Source organism: Cyprinus carpio, chromosome B5 (genome assembly GCF_018340385.1).
Source record: "Cyprinus carpio isolate SPL01 chromosome B5, ASM1834038v1, whole genome shotgun sequence".
NCBI lineage: Eukaryota > Metazoa > Chordata > Actinopteri > Cypriniformes > Cyprinidae > Cyprinus > Cyprinus carpio.
In genome coordinates this window covers 2,566,556-2,592,055 of record NC_056601.1, presented here as the reverse complement: position 1 = coordinate 2,592,055, position 25,500 = coordinate 2,566,556, and the positions used below count along the sequence as shown (strand labels likewise).

The 25,500-nt window shown below is 36.3% G+C and overlaps 1 protein-coding gene across 1 annotated transcript in view; it reads left to right on the top strand.

The window, feature by feature from the left end:
- Positions 1-23,543, top strand: part of LOC109055307 (acetoacetyl-CoA synthetase) — a 30,197-nt gene extending 6,654 nt beyond the window's left edge. Inside the window, exons 5-18 of the mRNA XM_042723573.1 lie at positions 767-864; positions 2,974-3,088; positions 3,193-3,274; positions 3,464-3,614; positions 6,247-6,327; positions 6,666-6,790; positions 12,924-12,988; positions 15,072-15,194; positions 17,744-17,857; positions 18,651-18,776; positions 19,243-19,312; positions 19,455-19,513; positions 20,646-20,848; positions 20,952-23,543. Of these exons, the coding sequence (XP_042579507.1) occupies positions 767-864; positions 2,974-3,088; positions 3,193-3,274; positions 3,464-3,614; positions 6,247-6,327; positions 6,666-6,790; positions 12,924-12,988; positions 15,072-15,194; positions 17,744-17,857; positions 18,651-18,776; positions 19,243-19,312; positions 19,455-19,513; positions 20,646-20,848; positions 20,952-21,089 (1,550 nt within the window). The 3' untranslated portion in view covers positions 21,090-23,543. The remainder of the gene's footprint in view (positions 1-766; positions 865-2,973; positions 3,089-3,192; positions 3,275-3,463; positions 3,615-6,246; positions 6,328-6,665; positions 6,791-12,923; positions 12,989-15,071; positions 15,195-17,743; positions 17,858-18,650; positions 18,777-19,242; positions 19,313-19,454; positions 19,514-20,645; positions 20,849-20,951) is intronic.
- The last annotated feature ends 1,957 nt before the right edge of the window (positions 23,544-25,500 follow it).

The following is a 25,500-nucleotide window of genomic DNA, read 5'->3' as shown; positions in this document are numbered from 1 at the left end:
TAAAAAGTAAAAAAAAAAAAAAAAAAAGAAGCTATGTTTTTAAAATATAAATATTTTGTAATAACAATATACACTACTGGTCAGTAATTTTTATTTTCTTTCTTTTTTTTTAAAAATAAAATCAATACTTTTATTCAGCAAGGATGTGTTAAATTGATAAAAAGTGATCGTAAAGAAAATATATTATTAGAATATATATTATTATAATTTTTTTTTATTTTGAATAAATGCAGTTCTTTTTAACCTTTTATTCATCAAATATATTAGACAGTAGAACTGTTTCCAACACTCATAATAAATCAGAATATTAGAATGATTTCTAAATGATCATGTGATAGACTGGATGTTACATGTGACACTGAAGGCTGGAGTAATGATGCTGAAAATTCAGCTTTGCATCACAGGAATAAATTATTTTATTCTATATATTCAAATAGAAAACTATTATTTTAAGTTGTAATAATATTTCACAATATTACTGTTTTTTCTGTATTTTTGATCAAATAAATGCAGGCTTGATGAGCAGAAGAAACTTCTTTCAAAAACATTAAAAATAGTAATGTTTCCAAACTTTTGGTCTGTACTATAGTAGTTGCATATTAGAAGCTGTATGTATCATTTCCCACCTTTGTGTAATATTTTCAGTGACTCTCTGTTTTGGCATTATAATCATTTAATATTGTGTGCCTGCTGAGTGCACAGTTTCGGTGATCCATTGCTGTCTGTAATGTAATGTTGTGTGATTTATTCTCTCTCTTTTCCTCAGGGTATCTTCCCAATGGGATTCATGCTGTTGAGGCTATGCTCGCTGCTGCCAGTATAGGTGCCATCTGGAGTTCAACCTCTCCAGATTTCGGTGTCAATGTAAGAGCTTTACATGCATAATGACCATATGACCAATATAATGTATTATTTTTAATCATATAAAATATACATTAAGTGTTTAGCAGCCACTTCCATTTTTCTGTGAGATGTGGATCATCAGAACATGTCAAATATACAGGCTAGATCAGGTTAGAAATGTATTTCACTTTCATTTTGATCTAGGGAAAAATTGGTCAAAGTGCAAAATTTTTAATAATAATAATGATGACAGATTGCACTCATTTGTGCACAGCCACTTAATTTTTTTCCATGTACACTACATTCCATATTAAAGTTTCGGGTCAGTAATTAAAAAAAAAAAAATTTGTTTAAAAAAAAAAAAGTAGTCGCTTGGTAGGGTTTATCCAAGCCAGAAAAAACAGTAATATTGTGAAATATTATTACAATTAAAAATAACTGTTTTCTGTTTTAATATATCTATAAAATGTCATTTATTTCTGTGATGGCAAAGAGTAAATCATTGCTCCAGTCTTCGGTGTCACATGATCCTTCAGAAATCATTGTAATATGCTAATTTTGTGCAGAAATATCTTATTATTATCAATGTTTAAACCAGTTGTGCGCTTAGTAGTTTTGTGAAAACTGTGATACATTTAAGATTCAAGTTCAAAAGAACGGCATTTATTAGCATTATTAATGTCTTTACTGTCGCTTTAGATCAATTCAATGCATCTATGCTGAAAATAGTATTTATTTTTTAAAAAAAGAGAAAAATTCTTGCCAACTTTTAGATGGTAGACACAGAAAAGTACCTCATATAGCAAACTGTTTGGCTGACTTCTTCCTCACTGTCAGCCACTGAAATTTTAAAGTCCCAGATTATTCATTTTTAATAAGTAATAGATTAAAAACCTGACACTGATGGACCAGTGAGTGGTGTGGAGAAATCCTTTCCTGATGTATGAATATCAGATTTGGACGTTGGCATAAAGAATGACTGTGAATGCCCTCGGCTGCCAGGCATTGCTGTACCACGCAGACCCAGCATTCATATGCCCACATGCCTTCATACTGACACCGGGGCAGTGTGTTGTCATGAGCTTCCACTTTATTCTCGCCTTGTGTTTCATATGCAATCTATATATCCCACTAGCAAAAATGAGTATATAATAATAGAGTAGATTCCACTGGTCATAGTATTGCAGCGTGTCTGTCCCCATGTAGAAAAAAATAGGTCATCTGACCATCAGTTCTGGCTGACTTCAAATGTGTGTGTGACCTGTTAGCTATGTCAGACATTCTGTCACACACACACACACGCACACACACACACACACACACACACACACACACACACACACACACACACACACACACACACACACACACACACACACACACGAGGAGATTAAAGTAAGTCTACAGGCCCCTCAGGGCCTAGGTGATTCTATAAATAGGACAGGCTCTAGCAGATAAGGCAACATAGATTAATAAAAGCAAACTCAGTGTCTGCATTGTTGCCATCTGTGGTTAAGTCAGGGTACTACAGCATATTCAATGGGGCTGTTGTGTATACGCTATTGTTCAAACTTTTGGTCCAAACTCAGTATAATATTTATTTATTTTTCCATTATTTTAAAAAAGTCACCAACAAAAATACTGTAAAAACAGTGATATTGTGAAAATGTATTACAATTGAAAATAACTGTTTCCGTTTTAATGTTAAATTGGAATTTATTCCTGTTATGCAAAGCTGAATTTTGACCACAAATGACAGTCTTCTGTGTTACATGATCCTTCAGAAATCATTTTAATATGTTGACTTGGTGCTCAAGAATAATTTCTTATTTGTATTAATGTTGCACATTTTTTTCAGGATTCTTTTATAAATAAAAAGGTGTAAAAGAACGGCATTTATTAGAAATATAAATCTTTTGTCTTTAGTTTTGAACTATTTAATGCATTGTTGCTGACAAAACATAATCATTTCTTTAAAGAATCTTGAAAAAATTCTTTCTGACTCCCAAATTTTGAACTGTAGTAACTATACATTTTGTGAATATAGTATAAGTTTTTATATATATATATACATAGTGTGTGTGTAGCATTTTTTTCTTTCTATCTTTAATGTGTCTCTTTCATCTTAAGGGAGTTCTAGACCGATTTTCTCAGATCCAGCCCAAGCTGATATTCTCAGTAGCAGCTGTTGTGTATAACGGCAAGCAGCACGACCACATGGAGAAACTCCAAAATGTTGTCAAAGGTATAAAGCACACATTTTAGCCCACAATTTTCCCATATTTTTGTCTTGTTAACCTGCATACATTTCATGGATCCTAATATATATTTTCCCCCGTCATCTCTCAGGTCTCCCTGACCTGAAGAAGGTTGTGGTCATTCCATACGTTCGCTCTCGACAAGAGACTGACCTCTCCAAGATTCCCAACAGGTCTGTGCATGATGTGTGTTTACAATCATATTTCAATCAATCACAATTATTATATATTGGGCTGGTCCTTCCATTTGTATGTAGGAGTTCAGTTTCCCTCTCTCAGTGACAGCTGCTGCTGTATGTTTAAATGAGATCTGAAGTGTTGTCTGAGTTCTGACTCTCTGTCTCCTGTACTTCTTCTGTCAGCGTGTTCCTGGATGACTTCTTGGCTACAGGTAAAGAAGGGGATCAGGACCCTCAGCTGGAGTTTGAGCAGCTGCCCTTCTCTCATCCTCTCTTCATCATGTACTCTTCTGGCACCACAGGAGCTCCCAAGTGCATGGTGCATTCTGCTGGGGTGAGTTTGTGTGCGAAAATATTTAAAACATTGTACTCACTATTTTGCAATTACTTGATATATGTATTTTGGGGCGCCTCATCCCAAACATGTATAAAGAAAGAAAATACACATGCCTACATTTGTTTTGCAGGTGTACAAATATCAACAGCTAAATTATCAGTTTATAATTTAGGAACATATTGATGCATTTTATTTGCTTAAAATTGTCTATGAATGAACCCATAGACAGAGTTTGCAGCAGTGTTTTTATTGTTTACTAAAATTATAAAATACTGTTTTTGTAAATTAAAATAAAGCTGAAATAAAACAATATTAAATGAATAAACTTGGAAAAATGAAAAGTATTGATGTTTCTTTGGAAATCAACTTATTTATATAGCATATTTCATACACTGTGGTTATTCAAAGTGCTTTACATAAAAAGGTTCTTAAAATAATCATAGCAGATGATTAAGAAATGCAATGAACAAAAAAAATAAAGATTCTAAGAACAAATAAAATTGTTAAAATATCATTAAAAAGAATAAGGATAAATGGATGATGCAGTGCATTTTATTTGAGTTAAAGTACTAAAATTACTAGAACAAACCCTGAAATATTGAAACTAAATATAAAAAAACTAATTAAAATGACAACAGCATATCACCTGAAAATCTAAAAAATAAAATGTCATTCAAAATATTAATATTTTGTATATATAAATTTACATTTAGTCATTTAGCAGACACTTTCATCCAAAGCGACTTACAAATGTGGATAATGGAAGCAATCAAAATTAACAGAAGAGCAATGATATGCAAGTGATATAACAAGTCTCAGTTAGCTTAACGCAGTACAAGCAAGGTTTTTTTTTAATTATATAATAAATAAAAAGTAAACAGAGTAGAAAAAAATAGAACTGCTAGTGTTAGTGTTTTAAAAAAAAAAATATTAAAGAAAGCAAGCAGTAAATGAACAGAGTGCAAGTCTAAAATAGGCCAGTTTTTTTTTTTTTTTTTTTTTTTTTAAGAGAGAGTGCTAGAGTTAGGGGGTCAAATGAATATGGAAGAGATGTGTTTTTAGCAGATTCTTGAAGATGGCTAAGGACTCAGCTGCTCGGATTGAGTTGGGCAGGTCATTCCACCAGGAGGGAACATTTAATGTAGAAGTCTGTGAAAGTGATTTTGTGCCTCTTTAGGATGGTACAGTAATGCTCTGTTCACTTGCAGAATGCAAGCTTCTAGCGGCACATAAGTCTGAAGTAATGAATTTAGGTAAAGGGGTGCAGAGCCAGTGGTGGTTTTGTAGGCAAACATTAATACCTTGAATTTTATGCGAGCAGCTACTGGTAGCCAGTGCAAACTGATAAACAGAGGTGTGATGTGCATTCTTTTTGGCTCATGAAAAATGAATTTTGCTGCTGTGTTCTGGATCAGTTGTAAAGGTTTGATAGAACTGGTAAATAATACTAAAATAACACTGATTTGGAGGTGGCACCACATTTTAGATTCATTTTTGACGTTGTGGATAGAATGTTGTAGTTACAGCCAAACGTATATTTCAGTCTACTAAGTTTACCCTTCCACTTGGTCTGTGTCTTGAACTGCTGTGTGATTTTTGTATGCCAAAAGGTTATAAAAGCACCTGTTGATCATCATACACAACATCTCGTGAATAACCAACATTGACCACTAGATGGCAGTAAGAGGCAGTTTTAAAACCTGTTAGGCACTTTAAGCTGGATGCAATTGGGATGAGCAATTATGTGCACCATTCTCATCCCTACTGAATGCATTTCCTGTATAATCCCAACATTAGGGACACAGCAGCTCACATGGGTCTAAATCAGCCTTTCTTTCTCCACATACCCACAATTTCAATTCAGAAATCAGCACTGCATAGAAAATTCATCAAAAAAATCAGGGAAGGCAAAAACACTGGTTGAATTTTTTTGGTGCTTTACAATCACACTTTGTTAGCGCTTGGTCGGTGTGTGTATAACACTGTGTTTTCATTTTTCACAGCTTTTCCCTTCAGCCTTTGCGGCATTTGTGTCTGGCGCCTCTCTTGCGTGCTGGATAATTAGAGCGCTGAGTGTATGAAAACACACAATCACATGCACATGTACACATGCAGGCGCATCTCTCTCCTCTCGCTCTATGGTTGATCAATGTTCAGTGTGCTCTTATGAAAACAGTACTCGCGTAGGGTTATGGCAGTTAGCGAATGAATGCAATTAATGCTTTCGCTAGGAGACGTGTTAGACACTTGTTGCAGGGCATGGTGTTAGAAGAAAAGGAATGTGAGGGTTTTTTAATCCATGCGGTGTCGCTGATCCTTTAGCTCGCTAATAAGCTCGTTCCCTGCCTGCCAGAATACTTCAGAATGTACAACACCAGCACAAGAGAAAGAACTTGAGAAGAATGTGAGATCCAGAAAAATAAACACAATCGTCCTTCACTAATGCTTTGTGTTATGTCACCTCTGATATTACAGACTTCTGATTTTACTTAATGTTTTTTTTTTTAGCCATTTTTCCGACTCGTTGATTTGTAATGGATTTATGAAGTAGTCAGTTGTCCTGAAGTTCATACAGATGTGTGGTTAATCACATTAACAACAGCCTGACCCTTTAGTTCTCTGTTCCTAGGGAACTCTCATCCAGCATCTTAAAGAACACATTCTCCATGGCAACATGACCTACAATGATGTCATCGTATATTACACTACGGTATGTATCTGGCGTCTTAGATGGTGGAAAAAAAGCCACTTGGGATATTTATTAATAAATCAGGTTAACATCATTTTCCATTATGTCTTTGTTAGGACAATGTATTTTCTTTCCTCTATGTCTATTAGTAATATTAGCAAAATTAAGGGACACGTAATTTGCAATATCTGGTTAGTCCAGTGTGATATTCAAAATTATATTTGGGTTGAAATGTTTCATTTTGAGCACTGTTTGTTAGGCTTTGCTGAGTAGTTGGTGTGTTTGCCCAATCTGGTCAAACTTGGGACAAAAACGTAGTCTCTGACCCAATCTTAAAGTAGATATCTCTGTATGTGCAGACGGGCTGGATGATGTGGAACTGGCTGGTGTCCTCTCTAGCCGTTGGGGCTTCTGTGGTCCTGTACGATGGCTCCCCTCTTGTTCCCAGTGCCAATGTGCTCTGGGACCTTGTAGACCGTCTGGGGTAAGTAAGTCTGTGTGTGTGTGAAAGACACTCTATAATGAAGGTGTCACAGTCAGGAGCTTCAGTCGCTCTCTTTTTTTCCCCCTCATGCCTGTGCTGTAATTGGCTGAGGTGTGGCAGTGCTTATCACCAGCGTCTGCTGTGCCCTTTGTGTAAATGACACCACATCACCACGGCAACCTGATTTAAAGAGATGGGTCTAATTGGCCAGCTCTAATGTGGCATCGAGTTCCTTTCAGAGTTTACCTGTTATTGATCAGAAATGATCGAAGTGCAACAGACACTGGAGTTCCTTTGGATCACACTTGATGTGTGTGTGTGTGTGCGCGCTCATTTTCAGCTCCCTTGGCTACTGGTGAAAGCTTCTATTCTTAACTCTCATTGTCTCTCCTCTTCCCAAGAGGAAGAAAATAGAGACATTTTTGCAGCAGCTTTTGGGAAAGCCAAAAAACACACATCTTTATTACTCACCAGACCCGTTTGTGCTTGAATCACTTCAGAGACATTTTCATTTTAAAATGTTTAATTAGGGTTGACTGTCAATTCAAAATAATACATAATGAATTACTTACAAATTAATGTAATTAATTACACTGCCATTCAAAAGTTTGGGGTCGGTAAGATTATTTTAAGAGATTAATACTTTTAATCCACAAGGATGCATTAGTGGCAATAAAGACATTCTATTTTTGAATAGATGCTAATATTGAGCTGCAGAACTTTAATAATCAGAAATGTTTCTTGAGCAGAAAAACAGCATATTGGAATGATTCCTGAAGGATCATGTGACACTGAAGACGCAGAAAATTCAGCTTTAGCATTACAGGAATCGTTTACATTTTAAATGTATTAATATAAAAAATTGTTTTTAAATTGTAAAATTATTTCACTATATTGCTGATTATTTAATCTTTGGTCAAATAAATGCAACCTTATGAGCACAAGAGACTTCTTTAAAACAACAACAACAAAAAAATCTTACCAAACTGAGACTTTTGAATGGTAGTGTATGTGAAATTTAATTATATTAATTGCAAAAAGCCCCCACATGAAGCATAAATTTCAAGATATAACATTGTGGCAAATGAGTAAAGCAAGAGATTCGACAAAAAATGACTTGAATTGTTTTGATTTCCAAATAATTGAATATAAGGCTAACACAGTTCTACAGTCCGCAACTGAGTTTTTCATTCTGTCTGAAGTAAAGTTCACACATGACGCATTCTAGCATTTATTCTGTACTTTTTAAAATGTTGGTCTGTTGGTCTTTGGCATGTATCAAAACCCCTGCGTTCATTTCCATGCAGTTGCACTCTGTCTTGCTGTTTTAAACGCAAGAATGCATCCTGTGTGAACTGTTTTTGAGCGGTCCGCTCTCTGTAAATGTGATTTGGCGAGGCGTGTTGCCTTTAGTAGCAGCTGAATTTCAAGCACGAATTGCTCCAATGGTAGGAATATTCCTAATGTGGAATTTACATATGGGTCAGAAGGCATCCTTAAACTGTGTTATGCATTTAATCGCATTATTTTATATAGTTATTAAGTGGATAATGTTAAATTTAACAGTCCTAATTTTGAAAGGCAGCTCTGGTTTGTATCTGAGAGTCTTTGTGAGATTAGCTTTAAGTTAGAGCCCTGTCGGTGACACCAATTAAGTTATTTCCCTGGGCAGTTTAGGGTTTATTTAGAGTTTATTGTGATAGTGAAAAGAAGATGGTTCTTTTTTTAAATTTAGTGGATGTGCCATCATTCAGTGTAGCTCAAACCCAAACCTTTTACCTTTTAATTAAAATGTTACATTTAAATGTTTGTCACAATACAGAAGATCTTTAGCTGCTTACATTTCATCACGACTTTAAGAATCCAAGCAGTCAACCTCAACTGGTTCTGAACCTTTTTATTATTAGACTAGGAGGATGTTTACATGGCAACTTGTTTTATTTCAAAAGAGCGAGGAAGATCTTGTTTCAAATTGGGCCTCTTAACTGAGTGCACACTACAGGACTTAAGCACACTTCAGAGAGACACTATGTTTGTTGAGGCTCCGACAGATTTCAAGCTTGCTTCAGGCTTGTTTCACACTTTGAAATATGCTCCATTTAGTCTTCGGTTGTGTTCACTATCCTGACAAGCGAGAGGGCAGTAATAAGCAACAGCCAATGAAGCTACGAGTGAGAAAGGCATTAGGAAACTGGAGCAAAAATAAATAGAAAAACATCAAACTGCTTCAAAAATCTTACACGGCATCTGTATTTTTCAGCTCTGTATCTTAGTTTTCCTGTTCTGAGCAATTCTGTATAAAACAATCACAAGCTTCTCCTTCCTGTTGTCTGTTTACGTTGTCAAAAACACTTCTTCCGATTCTTTGTAAGTAAGTTGGTGAGGGAATATATTCTGGGATCATCGCTTCAGTCAAGGTCTGCGATCAGTTGTGTTAGCAGGGAAACATTCCTTTGTACTTGGCTGTATTTGATCATGCTGTCCGAATTCGTGGACATTTGCTATTGTGACACAAATAAGGTTCATAACTTCAGACTGAATCAGCCTGTCCTCCTCTGTTCTGCAGAAAAGGTAGAACTCTCATCAATGTCCACTACACGATGAATAAAACTTATCCTCTCTTTCGCTCTCTTTTGTCCCTCTATGCTTAGTCGTACGAATATACTGATCCTGGATTAGCTTTTATTTTGTACTGCTCGCCTTTCAGGGTAATTGTGTTTAATGTTTACAAATGATCAATATTCAATCAGAAGGCAAACGGGATGCCAGTGTAGATGAAGGAAGATGCGTAAGGGAAACCTATTCTGGATAAAGGACCATTGTGAAACCTCTTGGTCACTTCTTGATCTCCCCTTTGAACCTCCAGCCTGTTGTTTATAAACCCACATCTTTCACCAATAAGCTAAGTATCAGGTTAAGATCTGGTATACACCTATTTATTGTAACGGAAGTCTAACTGAATTGCATTTGCTTAAGATTTTTCTTCTATATTCCAAACTTGCCTAATTGTCTCATTTGCCAGTTGTAATTTTCCATGTACAGATGGGGCCTAAAAATGATGTGGCTTATACGAAATGAGCTGTCTGAATATTTAGACGAGCTTCATTTCTTCAATATTAGAAAAATGAACAACCCCAGGATGAATTCTATGGATAGACTATGCAGTAAATCAGAGATCCATGATGCTATAAACGGAAGGAAGATCAGTAGTTGATCATATCATTAGATTGGTACTGGCAAGTTTCCCTGACTGATATCTTGCTTGTGAAATCATGTTCCATTTCATTTCATATACAATTCTCTTCCTACATCCTAAACGACCCATTACTAACCAGGCCTTGCCAGCTGCCACCAATCACACACAAGCAGGACATTGTCCTGGCATCAATATAGTGGACGTCTGTTTTTGGACACTATAGAGAGAGGAAAAACAAAACAGAGAAAGACATATAAGTTTAGATGGATACTTAATTACATTTATGTGCAGCTTTTGATATTTTGCACATTAATTGTCCAATACAAATATAGATTAGTTTTACCTGACTTTTTTTTTTCCTGCTTAAAGATTAAATGTTTTTAATGCTATACATTTTACACTTTATGCAAGTTCCCTGTGATTGGTTAACCTCTCTGAATGTAAAAAGAGTAGTTGCTCTATAATTAATACACTGATGTGTCATCAGTATGCTGACAATTTTCGAATGATGTTTTTCTTTATTTTTTAGTTGTGCATTGTGAACGCTGAAGTACATAAATCCTTTTTTCACTGTTTAATTGTAAACCATCGGTTAGACTTAATTCTTGCAGTTACAGTTCTGTTCCGATAGCATTTAGGAATGGGCAGATTCATTTATTATACGACCTGTGTAGTAGAAAGTCTGCTGTACTTTAAATTTGCAGTAAACACTGCTAGACAAATGATTACACTAATACAACCGTGTTGACAGCATTTAAAGGGATTCTCCACCCCAAAATTAAAATTTTGTCATTAATCACTTACCCCCATGTCGTTCCAAACCCATAAAAGATCCGTTCATCTTCAGAACACAATTTAAGATATTTTGGAAGAAAACTTGGAAGCTTGTGACTGTCCCATAGACTGCTAAATAAGTAACAGTGTCAAGATCCAGAAAAGGTATGAAAGTCGTCGTCAGAATAGTCCATCTGCCATCAGCCGTGCAATCTGGGTTATATGAAGTGACGGGAACACTTTTTATAAGTAAAGAAAACACAAATATTGGCTTTATTCAATAATTCCTTTGTCAACGGTCTCCTCTGTCTCTCCATATCACCGTATGCTCTTCTGTGTCATCCGCATCACAAGGAAACGCTGTTTCTACGTGTATTTAGCTTTGATTTTAAATAAAACAGCACATCCTTGCGGCGCGGATGACCGTTGACAAAGGAATTATTGAATAAAGTTGTTATTTTTGTTTTCTTCGCTTACAAAAAGTGTTCCCGTCGCTTCATATAACCCATGATTGCACATCTGATGGCAGATGGAGTATTCTTGATGAAGACTTTCATACCTTTTATGGACCTTGACACTGTTGTTTATTTGGCAGTCTATGGGACAGTCTTAAGCCTCCAGGTTTTCATCCAAAATATCTTAAATTGTGTTCCGAAAACGAACAAAGCTTTTACGGGTTTGGAACGACATGGGGGTAAGTGATTAATGACAAAATGTTCATTTTGGGGTGGAGTATCCCTTTAAGTTTGTCTGCTCTTCAGATATTGCATTGGCTTGACCCCCGACCCCTGATTTCTGACCGCGAGTGATTCCATCAAGAGATGGCTGACCAAGGCATCTGCAGGTCAACAGGCCATTTAGATCAATTCCATCTCATTGACACTGAAAGTGTTCCACTTTTTCATCTATAGTGAAAGCGTGGAAATCTAAAGGGCTGTGGAAATTAGGTTTTCATATTTCTCAGAGACGTGGCCTATAGCAGGGGTTCCCAAACTTTTAAGCCCGCGACCCCCCAAGATAAATGCGCTGCTGCCCCGCGACCCCCCCCCCCTATCAACAACCCCTTTTTTTGGAGCCTCCAAACACCTTTAACTTTAGCAAACAGCGGGATATAGATGTGTCACTTTATGGTTTCCATGGTGACGCGTCATTGCTTGTCACGTGACACACCGCAGAAATAACAGAGCGGAATGAATGATGATCTGCTTTTATGTCATTTTTTCTTTTTTTATTCAAAATATTCACAAATTTGTTAGATATGGCATGAAATAGCTGATATTCCGATTTTCAAATATATGCAAGTGGAAGTGTTTTGTTGTTTAAACACCTATATAACGATCGCGTTAGTTGAGCTGTATGCGCGATGGGCGCCGCCATCTTAGTTTGTGCCGCAGACGCAGTTCAGAGAATCGGATCTGTTGGATTTACAACACGTGAATTCATCCACTTCTCCCGAAATACATAAAAGTAAGTGGCTGCTGAACTGGGAGAATAATAGAGTAAACTTTAAAGTTACTTACACAATGTGTAGGTCTATCTGATATGCATAAAACGTGTCTAATTATAATGGAAAGGATTATTATTGCCTCTTCCTTTGACATCAGTGTGTATTTTACAAACTCTAAATGTATTGTTTTTTTAAGTACTTATATGTCTGAAACCTAAAATAAACATTATGTGGTTGAAAACACTGAAAAGTTGTGATGACAGCTCTGAGCGCGCCTGTCTCTGACTCAGCGCCAGCCAACGCGCGAGAGCACATTTGAATTTCACGTCATGCACTGACTGACCGGTGTGATCGTACACTCCAGGGACCAGCCTAGACTGATCACACCGGTGTGATCGTACGTGCGAAAGGGTTAAATTAATTACAACGAAGATATATAGGGACTTTTTTTTATAGAAATCATCTCGCGACCCCTGCGCCGGGGGGTCGCGACCCCCACTTTGGGAACCACTGGCCTATAGTACAGTGATTTCTCAACCAGGGGTACGTGTACCTCAGCTTCCTTAAGGATGCTGCCAGCCTGCCCTGTACTGTACCTCCTAAATTTCAGTTTGTTTTGACTAGCTCTAAGAAAGCCATTTTGCTTTTTTAGTAATACATTTCAAAATACTTATTAACATCCATTTTTGTCCATTTGTTTTATCATGTGTTGACAGAATCACGATTTTTGGGACTGGAGCGAAATGGCTGGCTGTGCTGGAGGAGAGAAATCTGAAACCTGGTGAGAATTACAATCCTTCCATCTTCTCTCTTTCATTTCTTCACGTTTTCTGTCATAATGGAATTGTCACTTTACAATATTTCAGTAATGATACCAGTGATGTTTCATATTTCTTAATATCAAGTTGATACCACTGCAAAAACAAATGTTGTTGATCATTCCTTTCTTTAAAGAATCTAATATACATAATTTTTAATGGGGAAAACATTGCTTTAAAATTTTCAATAAATTTTTCAGTCATTAATGTTCTTTGATTCATTTTAATGACATATAGGACAGTGGCTAGTTTATAATTCATTTACACTGCGAAGCCTAATGTTCTGATTTTTTGGCAAATATTTTTATTTCTTGCTTTTCTGCAAAATTACTCTTTACCTTGTCAGAAAGCACTTTGTTGCACTTGTTGACTATTCATGTGCATCTGTGAGGCATGTGCACCAAATTGGGTCTGTACTTGGTACTTCCGATACGGTCTAAAGACTATTAAATGTATGTGTATTGTTTTTGTTAGCTTCAATTAGCTTCCAAAGTGCTGTTTTTGACATCCCTAGTACACATTAATTTCCCCACTTTCCCAGGTCTCTAGATGCCACTGACTCATTCACTAAACCGTGTGTGCGTGCTTGTAAATATTCAACAATAATGAGACAAACTGAAAGTGAATTAAAATGCAATTTACAGTGAAAGATGGAGTTTATGCGTTACGACTGCCATGAGAGCGATCAAATTAGTGGTCTTTTTTTTTTTTAAATAAAGAGTTACTTCAGGAGCTCCTCTGATGAGGAGACACTTTTATGAGCCCCTGTGGTTTCCCATGCAGGGATAAATAAAACCTTAAAATAAAACTTGAAATGAAAATCAACTCTGTTTGGTCAGGATATGCAGTTGTATGAGAATGTCCATCAATGGAAAAAAAGTTGTTGTACCAGTGCAAACCAGCCAAACCCTGACACCTTGGATGTAACCGATGCTGTATAAATTAAACTAATGTTAAGTCATATTGAATTTCTACATTCAATTAATATTTAGTCAAATTAAATAAAAGTGATAGTTATCCCAAAAATTACAATTCCATCTTCAATTTGTTCCAAACCTGTATGTGTTTGCTGAACACAAAATAAAATATTTTGAAGAATGCAGATAACCAAACATTTGCTGGTAGCCATTGACTCCGGTGTGGAAATTTAGTGGCTAGCAACAACTGATTAGGTTCCCAAAATTCTTCAAAATATATTCTTTTGTGTTCTACAGAAGGATGAAATTCGTATTCATATTCAGTGCTTTGTGAATGCCAGGTCATGTTGCTTTAAAGATGCAGCTCTTGGTGTGCTTGATTTAGGGGATTTATTTGTTTTGCGTGTGTGTGTGTGTGTGTGTGGTTCAGTGGATCATGTGTTGGGGGTCAGAGACGTGCTTCCTGGCCCTCTGCTGCTCCCTTTGGCTGCTTGACATTTCAGAGCGACACCTGTTAGCCCGTGGGGTGTGGCACTGACTCTGATAACCGGGGCGAGAGACCCGCTCTACACGGGACCCCAGACGGGTGGCCTGGCATGTCGCCTGCATACATTTCAGCACAGTTTAACGTGGTTCATAATTCTGATCACTGTGAGCCATACCCATCTGCCTCCAGACCACAGACATTCTGAATAGATGACAGCGAGCTGAGCTTTATACTTCAGGACGGTTTATAATATAATGTAGAATTTAGGACACATCAAAATGCACTTGACATTTTACATTTTGATTTGAATAAAAGTGTTTTATTAAATACATGCTATGGTTATTGCAAAACAAACAAAACAAAAGAAAAATATGCAAAGCAAATAAATCCCCTAACCCCTCCAAAACCTCAAATGCACAAAGAGCTTCATCCTTAAAGCGACATGAACCGGCATTCATAAAGCATAAAATATGTTCATTACAGAATGAAAATATCGGTAGATTGATCCGAATTAAAACATATGTGGCCATTACTGTTCATCTTCTTTTGAGGTCTTGCAAGCAGTTGTGTTTCCTTTAGGAACTGCAATTTATTTAATTTTTTTTTTTTTACTAAGATTTTGTTTTTCTTGCCCATTCACAGCAAACACACACAACCTGCAGACCCTCCACACACTCCTTTCTACAGGATCTCCATTGAAGCCTCAGAGCTATGAGTATGTGTACACCTGTATTAAGAACAATGTGCTACTGGGATCCATATCAGGTGGGCATTTTATTTAATTTTACTTTACTTTTTTATTTTATTTTGTTACCTGTCATTGGTTCTTCCTTCCTTCTCTTCCCTTTTTGCTCCTTTCTTTCTGTTATGTTCTCTCTCTCTCTCTCTCTTTCTTTTTAATTCTTTATTCTACTCTTCTATTCTGATCAGCCCACTCTTCAGTTTCCCTCCAATCATCAGTGCTCCAGCTTCTCTTGATAGTGCGGTGTGTGTGTGTGTGTGACGCAGTGTGATCTCATGCCTGCAGGGCCCTGCGGAAACAAATTAGCATCAGCGTTAACAGCTGTGGTGGACTGCTGATTTTGTGTGCATGTGTGTGTGTTTGTGACTGGGGTCTCGCAGCACGCCTCTCTCACACACCACCTGTGCCCAGTTTCTCCCTGCGGTTTCACCAGATGAGCTTTGCTCTCATGGCAGGTCAGCGGCAGCCTGCTAGAGCCATGTTATTCAGATTGAAGAGGTGTTTGTTATTTGACTTCTTATGTGCAGTGCTTGTTCCTTCATGAACCACTGCAAAGAAAACAAGGAAGTTACAGCTGTGATATTTTCAGTCTTTGCTATTTTATTATATATAAAAGGGATAGCTGATGAGCCAGTAGTCATGTTGTGTTTAGAATAAAGCATGGCTAAGACTGTTTGACCATACTGAATTTTTTTTTAGTCTTTGCTGATTTGTTATTTTATATTTCATAAAAAAATAAAAAAAATAAATTCTGATTCTTGATGCTGTTTGGTCAGTAGACATGTTTTGTTTATGATAAAGCATGGCTTTATAACCTCTTCACAGATCAGAAGTTCTCATTTATATTATACTATATGGAATATTGTTGGAAATTATTATGGCTTTACAATAACTGTATTAAGTAACTGTTTCATGTGGTTATGCTTAATATGGTTATTATGGTTTAGCATGGTAAAGAGTTTTAGCAGTAAACTTTTAGAATTTTGTTAAAAAATGATCATAATGTGAGTCTAAAGTCGAATTTAATCGAATTGCATTGATGCATTCTGAAGATGTTTTTGCATATGTCTGCCGTGAAGGCTTTTTGATTTGCCATTTGGCTCACATTTGATACCATGACAGCAATCTCATTGGATTCTGGCACGTTTGCAGAGCTCACGAGCCTCATAACTTTTCAGAAAAAGGCTTTGACTGACGTTTCTTGACTCCAGAGGTTTTTGAAATGTCAGGCTCCCTAAAGATGTGTGCTGGAAAACGGCAGCGCAGATACGCGATGCTTGTCTTCGGCTCTGAGCTCAGATAGCCTGTTGGCCTTGTGAGATACTGAGAAACCGCTTTGTCCGGGATCAGCGCTGCGCAAGCCTCCCCTCAGATACGTGACCTCTGCCGACCCGAGGCAGATTTAACCTTGACCCCAATGTCAAGCAGAGCATATGTGACAGGGCTTGTTTCCCGCCGCTCCTGTTTCTGTGCCAGCCAGACTCCTGAGCGCAGAGGGAGACTTAAACACTTTCAGCCACCCAGAATCACCTGAATCCAACAGACCCCCCGATATCGCCTACCATCTGTCACATACACACATAAACACACATATATCTGTTGTCCCAGCAAACTTTTTCTCTCTTGCCTTTTTAATTTCTCTCCTGTTTTCCCTCTCTTTTATAATCCGACTTTACAGCCGTTACATTTGTCAATTACTGAGACCTATTTTTACTCTATCTGACACCACCTCTCCTTGTTTTTCTCCACAAAACCTCATTATTTTGAAATATTGATTGCCTTGCTTTTTTTCTTTTGGATTGTAATATCAAATATCTGTCTCTTATCTTCCTCCTCCCCTACCTCTCTCTCTCTCTCTCTCTCTCTCTCTCCACCCTTCTCTGTGCTGGCATCATAATGACTGAGCATCCAAGCTGCTCACACGTTATAGGTTCAGTCTTTATACTGGGTGACTCATTAAATATAGGCCTAAACTTACACTGTTGAAGTACAATAACTCACATACTTCTAGCTGCATAAGCATAAGTTTGTGTATTGTTGAGATTCAAAATCTGTTGATGCAATTCTTAACACAAGTGCATTTCTCATCATTGCCACAGGGGGCGCTGTATTGTGTGTTATTGCCTTCAGTAAGTTCCCTCTTTCAGGTCAGCTGCTGGAGAATCTTGCTGCTACTCTCCAACACTAATGGCTTATTGCTTGTGTTTTGGCTTTTTCTCCACCATCGAAAAGAGTTTCAGTTTCATTCCTGAAGAACGGCTTGAGTTTGTTGGGCCAAATAGATATTTGAGAACCTTTGTTCAGTTTCCTTTTGCTTTTATTGTGTCTGGTAAACAAATCAATAGGGAAGAGCTGTGGTATAGAAACTGTGATCCATATAAATGGAGACTAATTGGCAAATTATGCCAACAAGTTTGCATTAATGAAAACATCCCATCGGTTCCCGAAAAAGTTAACTAATTTTCTAGAGCTTTTTATCTGTTTATCTTTTTATCTGAAACATGAAGGATGTCTGATATTGAGTTTCTCCACAAACCTGTCTTAATCTTTAACATCTTTAATATTCCCTAAGGTGGCACAGACATCATTTCATGCTTCATGGGTCAGAACATGACGGTGCCTGTTTACAGAGGGGAAATTCAGGCCCGAAATCTGGGCATGGCCGTGGAGTCCTGGAACTGTGAAGGTGAGATATAGCTCATGTTTATCTCTGATTTTATGGTCAAGACAGCGGCGGCCGTCTTTTATTTTATTTAACTGTATTTAATACAATATGAATAGTTTTGGATCTGAAATCTGGTTTGATTAGATTCACATTTGAAGTAGTTAAAAATGTATATATCGTCAAAGAATCCTGAAAAAATATAAATCGTTGTTTGTGCAAAAATATTAATCAACATTGGAAATAATATGAAATGTTTCTCTGAATCAGCATATTGGAATGATTTCTGAAAGATCATGTGACACTGGAGACTGAATGGCTGCTGAAAATGTAGCAGGAATAAATTACATTTTAAAATATATATATATATTTAAATAGAAAAGTTATTTTAAATTGTAGTAATATTTCACATTATTAATGTTTAACATAAACATTAAAAACATAAAAAAATCAAAACCTCAAGCTTTTGAATGGTTGTGTATTTTATATTATATATAATTTTAAATATATAGGCTTTAAATAATACATCATATATATATATATATATATATATATATATATATATATATATATATATATATATATATATATATATATATATATATATATATATATATATATATATATATATATATATATATATATTATATAAATAAGATATATTATTTAAAATTCACCTACAATAATGCTGAGAACCTAATTTACCTGGCAGAATAATTATGAATTAATAAATGTAACTTTTTTTTTTTTTTTTTTTTTGCTTCAATTCAACTCTTTATTGCTTCAGTAAACCTGCTGTGTTTGGTGTGTATTTCAGGTAAGCCTGTTTGGGGCGAGAGCGGGGAGCTGGTGTGTTTGAAGCCCATCCCGTGTCAGCCCACTCATTTCTGGAACGACGAGAACGGCAGCAAATACCACAAAGCCTACTTTTCTACCTTCCCAGGTAACCCTTCACATGACATCACCCTAGATCTCATTTAAGGCATTGTAGGCATCATTCCTAAATGCACTGCTTCAGACTCAATGCTTATACTCACATTTGCCTATAGAGGCTCACAGATGCTTCCTTCCTTCAAAGCTCTTAAACAGTGAAGTGTGTTTTCTGTCCGATTTAGAAAGCAAACGAGTCCTCCCTTTGATTTGGAAAACAAACATGCCGCTTCAGTGTGTTCAGAAGAGGCTGCAGCTTTTCCGCCGTATTGATTAAATGATTTCTGAGAGTGAAAAGGAAAAAAAAAAGAACCTGCCAGCTTTTGTTAGCACAAGAAAAATCTCCTTGAAGGCTCACTGCTGTCAGTTTGGAGAAGCAGGAAAAGGCCAATCGGGACAGTTCAGCCTTATTAGCGTTCTCTGCTTCTTTCTATAACTATTTGTCCAATCCATATGTTTGTGTGCATCTCCTCATTCAGGAGTCTGGGCCCACGGTGATTACTGTAAGATAAATCCAAAAACGGGAGGAGTCGTCATGCTGGGGAGAAGGTAAGTCTCGCTTTTTGTTTTGCTTTGTTTGATCATCTTCTCTAGTGTATGCTTAGATGCTTATAATATTGCTGTTATTGCATGATGATACTGTGCGTTTAGTAATGGTATAAAGCAGTATTTGTTCTGTCTGTACTTTCAGTGACGGAACCTTGAATCCTAATGGTGTTCGGTTTGGGAGCTCAGAAATTTATAACATTGGTGAGAAATATATATATATATTTTTCCCTGGTTTGAAGCAGGCTAAATTGTCAAAATTATTAATTTAATTAAATTGTGTGTGTGTGTGTGTGTGTGTGTGTGTGTGTGTATATATATATATATATATATATATATATATATATATATATATATATATGTATGTATGTATGTATGTATGTATGTATGTACTTTAACTTAATTTAAAATCTTAAATTCTAATTTAATATATTTTAAAATAATATACTCCTGTTATGCAAAGCTGAATTTTCAGTAGCCATTACTCCAGTCTTGAGTATCACATGATGCTTCAGAAATCATTTTAAAGGGGTATATGATGCTGCTAAAAAAAACACTATTTTGTGTATTTGGTGTAATGAAATTAGTTTATGAGGTTTAAGTTTAAAAAGAAACACATTATTTTACACATACTGTACATTATTGTTTCTCCTCTATGCCCCGTCTTCTGAAACGCGTTGATTTTGACAAAGCTCATCGTTCTGAAAAGTGAGGTGTGCTGTGATTGGCCAGCTATCCAGTGCGTTGTGATTGGCCGAATGCCTCAAGCGTGTGACGGAAATGTTACGCCTCTTAACATATTGTGATGCATTTTCCAGCCGGAGCGACAAAACATAAACATAAATTAAGAATATCTTTTTGGATTTAAGACTTTAGTCTTTGCAACTTCACAGATCTTGTTTATTCACCAAGAGCTTCTAACACTCCAAAGAGAAAGGAAAATTTGAAATTGCATCATATGACCCCTTTTAAGTGTTGATTTTGGTGCTCAAGAAATGGTTTGAAAAAATTTTGTGGGAACTATGTCAGTCAATATCGGATGCATATCAGCTGATTTAAAAAAATGTAATTGTGTATGTTTATTCCACCTCTTCTTATGTTAAGATTACCTTTGCTGTCATTTAAAGATCACTTAAAGTTAGTATTTAAAAACATTATAATTTAATAACACCATTAAGTGTAATCTCATCTTTTGAAAAATTAAAAGAAACAAAAATTAATAATGTTCCATACTGTACATTTTTTTAAAGGTCATGCTTTAAACAAAAAATGTATAGAAATTTGTCTAAATAATAGATAGCATTTAAGACCGTTGTTTTGCCCTCTCTTTAACCAGTGGAAGCCTTTGAGGAAGTTTCCGACAGCCTTTGTGTCCCTCAGTACAGCAGTGATGGAGAGGAGAGGGTGATTCTGTTCCTGAAGATGGGACCCAATAAGAGCTTCAGTCAGGAGCTAGTGGGGAAGATCCGCCGCGCTATCAGAGTAGCTCTCTCTGCACGACACATACCAGCCTTGATACTGGAGACCAAAGACATCCCGGTGAGCTCAGTTTGTACATTCGCTCTTAGTGTCGCAATTCCTTCCCTTGCTTTATTTTCAGCACTTTTCCACCTGATTGACTTTTCATTTCCTCTGCCTGCAGTACACTATCAGCGGAAAGAAGGTTGAAGTCGCAGTGAAGCAGGTGATCGCAGGTAAGGACGTCACTCAGCGAGGGGCCTTCTCAAACCCAGACTCCTTGGACCTCTACAAGAACCTACCTGAACTCCAGAACTTCTGAGCGCTTGCGTGAGGTACATCTGAACTGCTGAAAGTCCTGCGTTTCTGGGTCCCTTCGAAGGGGTCAGATTCTCTGGACACCTGTTGGACCATCTGGAGGAATTTCTAGGGCTTTCGAACATCAAAGTTCATCATTTTCTCCACCTGTTGTGGCAAACTCCGCTAACCGTTGGAACTGATGGAGTCTGTACATGTAGCACTTCCTCAGAAGTGTAACTGGTTCCTCTTGGATAGAAAGTTGAGTGCCATTTTATGTGATTCCAACTTGGATCTTAAAGGGACATTTTATTAAGAGACGTACTGAACTCCCAAGTAATTCACAAATCTGTTGTCTTTATCTACCTTGTCAGTCCCATATCTTTGATACACTGTCACTTTAATCTTAATGAAGGTGTAGGAAAATCTGGCCATGAATCTTTTTAAATCTCTGAAATGACACTTTATTCTCATAAATCTTCAGGAATCAAATACACAGACATGTTACTGAACATTGGGGATTTTTCTTATGGTAAAGATGGGAGCCATTTCTGTAGTAATACTGACTTTTTGGGTCAAACCAACTGTTTCCTGGAACTGCTAACATTTATGAAGCAAAGTATTACTGGTACAGTTTCCGGATTATGACCTGTTGCCATAATAAAATCAATGCAACTGACTTCCTGTCTGGAAACATGAATATATTTATATTTTTAACATTATCCTATGAGTAAACAGTGATTCATCACATCTGCTGTATTTGTAGAGTATATTATGCTGTCCAGAACTGCTCTCTGTTGTCTACTGAGTGTGGATTTGAACTGAAGCTGATGTAGCTCACTGGCCAAAAAGATTTCCATATATTTTTCCATATATACTGTATATATTTGATTCCGTAGATGCAGCTGCATGTTGCGTGCTACACTAGCTCTCTTTCGGTGCATCTTTTATCAAGTTTTCATCAACAACTGAAGCTCATCTTATTTCTTTGAGCCATTCTTTGGTATATAGCTTTATCTTTGCCATCCCCAAATACACTGGCTTACTTTTTTGCATGTTTCCCATCATCGGAAAATACTGCACACATATGGAAGAAGCTGCTTTGATTGTTGTTTGAGGTTTTCAGCATGATAACATGATATCCAGATAGCATTAGATTATATAATGTTTGCATTAGGAGTAAAGGGAAGAATCCTGGCCAGTCGAAATGCATCTAAAACCACAATGAAAACTAGAAAATATTGATTTATGTTGGATTGGATTCGAGCTCTGTGACGTGTACTGATGATGCATTTACACTCACTTTGCAGCATATCACAGAAACATTTATCAACAGCAAGCCACCATCCAGAAAATCCTTTTTTTGTGACACTGAGAGAGGATATGCTGCGGTTGCTCGCAACAAAAGCCTGAAAATGTGCTGCGTTTTAATCTTTTTTAAATAATTTTGCGCTAGTAATGTTATTTCAGCAGTTGTTTACAACAGAGAAGCCTCACATGCTAGTATTAATGTACATTTCAAGTTTTAATGGGTCATATTTTTGGGATAAGTTTGGGTTTTGTGCAGTGTTTTGTTTGGTTCAGGTAATGTAATCTGGGTTTGTTATACGTTAGAAAATGAATTTTTAACCTGCGAGTAAATCCGTTTGACCTCAGTGAGAACTCCTCACTTGGTTTCTGAAAAGAAACTACACACTACAGATCTACAAAAAAAATAAAATAAAGTTTTTGTTTATATACACGATAAAGGTTAGGCATAATGAAACTCAAAAGGGTGGACTGGCCCTTTAAAAGGCTTGTTTCTTTCAAATTGAAATGGTTCAGGATAGAGGTGCAGATGGCAAGCAGTTGTGCAGATCGCCTGAATTAAATCAGTCCTTATTTCCGCTTCAGACAAGCAGGGACGGGTCTGTTTCACCTCATGGCCACCCTTGTGCCACCATATGCCCCATATCTGCTCAGTTTTGCTGACAGCACTTGCCTGCTCTGGGACTGTGCACATAAGGAAAGCTACCAAATCCTTATTTATTGATAGTCACTGTTGATTTCGAGCCTATGGCTTGTTGCAAACATATTTGTCCCCCAACATTTATTTAATTTTTCCATATTTAGCAATTTCATGAACATTCCATGGAGATCTATTCCATTGTATTACCTTTCCTGCTTCTTTTTGATACATGGAAATACTGAAAATACTGGAAATAATTTTCCTTATTAGCATATTACATTAAATGCATTTGGTGTACTAGTAAATGAAAGGTGCTTTCTTCTTTAGTATTCCTGCTTTGAAATAATATTATTGTACATCGCAGAATGTAAGTAATGATTACTAATATAGTTGAAAATATATTTGTTATGCATATATTATGCCCATATGCCGTATATCCTTGGACCGCTTCAGTTATGTCCACTAGGAGCATACATGTATTTCATGTATAAAGATGCTTATTGTACTCCTAATTAAAGAACTAAAAAATAATTCTGGTCTGCAGTGATTGTTTTTTTAATTTTTTTTTTTTATCTTTCATGAATTTGCAGTATTCTTTTAATGCTTATTTAAATTATTTGGATATCTATCTATCTATCTATCTATCTATCTATCTATTGCTATAATATTTTAGATCTATCTATCTAATATTTTAGATCTATCAAATATTTTAGATCTATCTAATATTTTATATCTATCTATCTATCTATCTATCTATCTATCTATCTAATATTTTAGATCTATCTATCTATCTATCTATCTATCTATCTATCTATCTATCTATCTATCTATCTATCTATCTAATATTTTAGATCTATCTATCTATCTATCTATCTATCTAATTATAATATTATAACCTTATATATAATAATATTATTTATATATATATATATATATATATATATATATATATATATATATATATATATATATAATAACAATATTAAATTTTAAATATTTAAATGAAAAAAATATTCCTAATAAATGTAATGTGTAAATAATGTAAATATTAATATTTTAAATATGAATCATAATGTAAAAATATTTGAATGTATATATAAAATATAAATATTAAATGATTGATAATATTATTGTGGATAATATTGATTAATAGTGCATTTTGTTGAGATGACGAAAATACTCAAATGCAAAATTAACTGACAACAAAGTTATTACAACTTTGTTGTAATTCAGCTATGCAGACCTCAACAAAAGCTATCCAAAGCTTTCTTTTTAAAAGTTTACAAGCCTGTTTGTTTTTCTTTCTGAACTATGCTTTGTTGCTTTTTATTATTCTCGTTTAGCATTGTTTGTTCCTTGCTGTCCCTGTCCTTATTAGATCAGACCCCTAAGAATCCGTTTAAAAACCCATATTGGTCCACCCCTAAGCATATTGAATTGTGAAACATGAATTTGATGAAATTTATATAGAATAAGCATTTACATGTAATGGAAAATCGTATTCTGATAGCCTTCTGGAAGCACGGTTTATTGCTGTTCTCCTGGCCGTAGAGTAAAATTAAAAGTACATTTTTCGACGGCAGGATCCCAGAACTCCTCTCGAAAATAAAAGGTGCAGTGAGATGCTGTGGCCGCCTCATTTTAAACCAGATTCATCTCACTCTCCACCCTGATGTTTTCAATGTGATGATCAAAATGAAATCCTATCTGTGAAAGAGAGACAGCCTGAACAGATCAGGCAACACCATCCCCATATGAATGCTGTCATTTATAGTAAGAAAAGACGAGACACATTTGTGCGGGTTCAATTTTGAGGCTCATTGAAGAAGGAGGGAAGAGGAGAGGGCCGGAGGGTCAGGTGCACGAGTGCATGTGAAGTATTGTCACCCGTCTTCCTAGAGATGATTGAAATGTTCAGGCTTGTCTGTCAGCAAATTGCCTCTGCTCAACATGTAATCTGTCGACCGGCCGCTCGCAGAGAGCGTTTTACCTCTAAGTGTGAGTGCGTGTTTAAATGGAAGGGTAGGGGGTATTCATTTTGAAGCGGATGGAAAAAGGAGACGGGGTCTGACAGAAACATGAACACAGAGGGGAGCGGCGAGATGAAGGACGTTCCCGCTTCCCGTTAAGTCATCTTTGATATCCCTGATCACGACAAATCACAGCATAGAGGAAAAACCTTGTGATGTAGACTCTGATTAAAACCGCAATACAGAATATGCGCATACATATGAGCTCTGCTCCAAAACTCGGTGAACTTTCTACTGCCACCTTAAAGGGAGCATCCTAACCATCATGGAACTTTATAATTGACCCATTTGAAATGCTCTACATAAGAATGCTTAAAGTGAATAGCTCTCTGCATGAGAGATTCAACTCAGTTTTACATTTTTATGTCTGTGCATGTGTGTGTATGTATGTACACACACACACACACACACACACAAACACACACACACACATATATATATATATATATATATATATA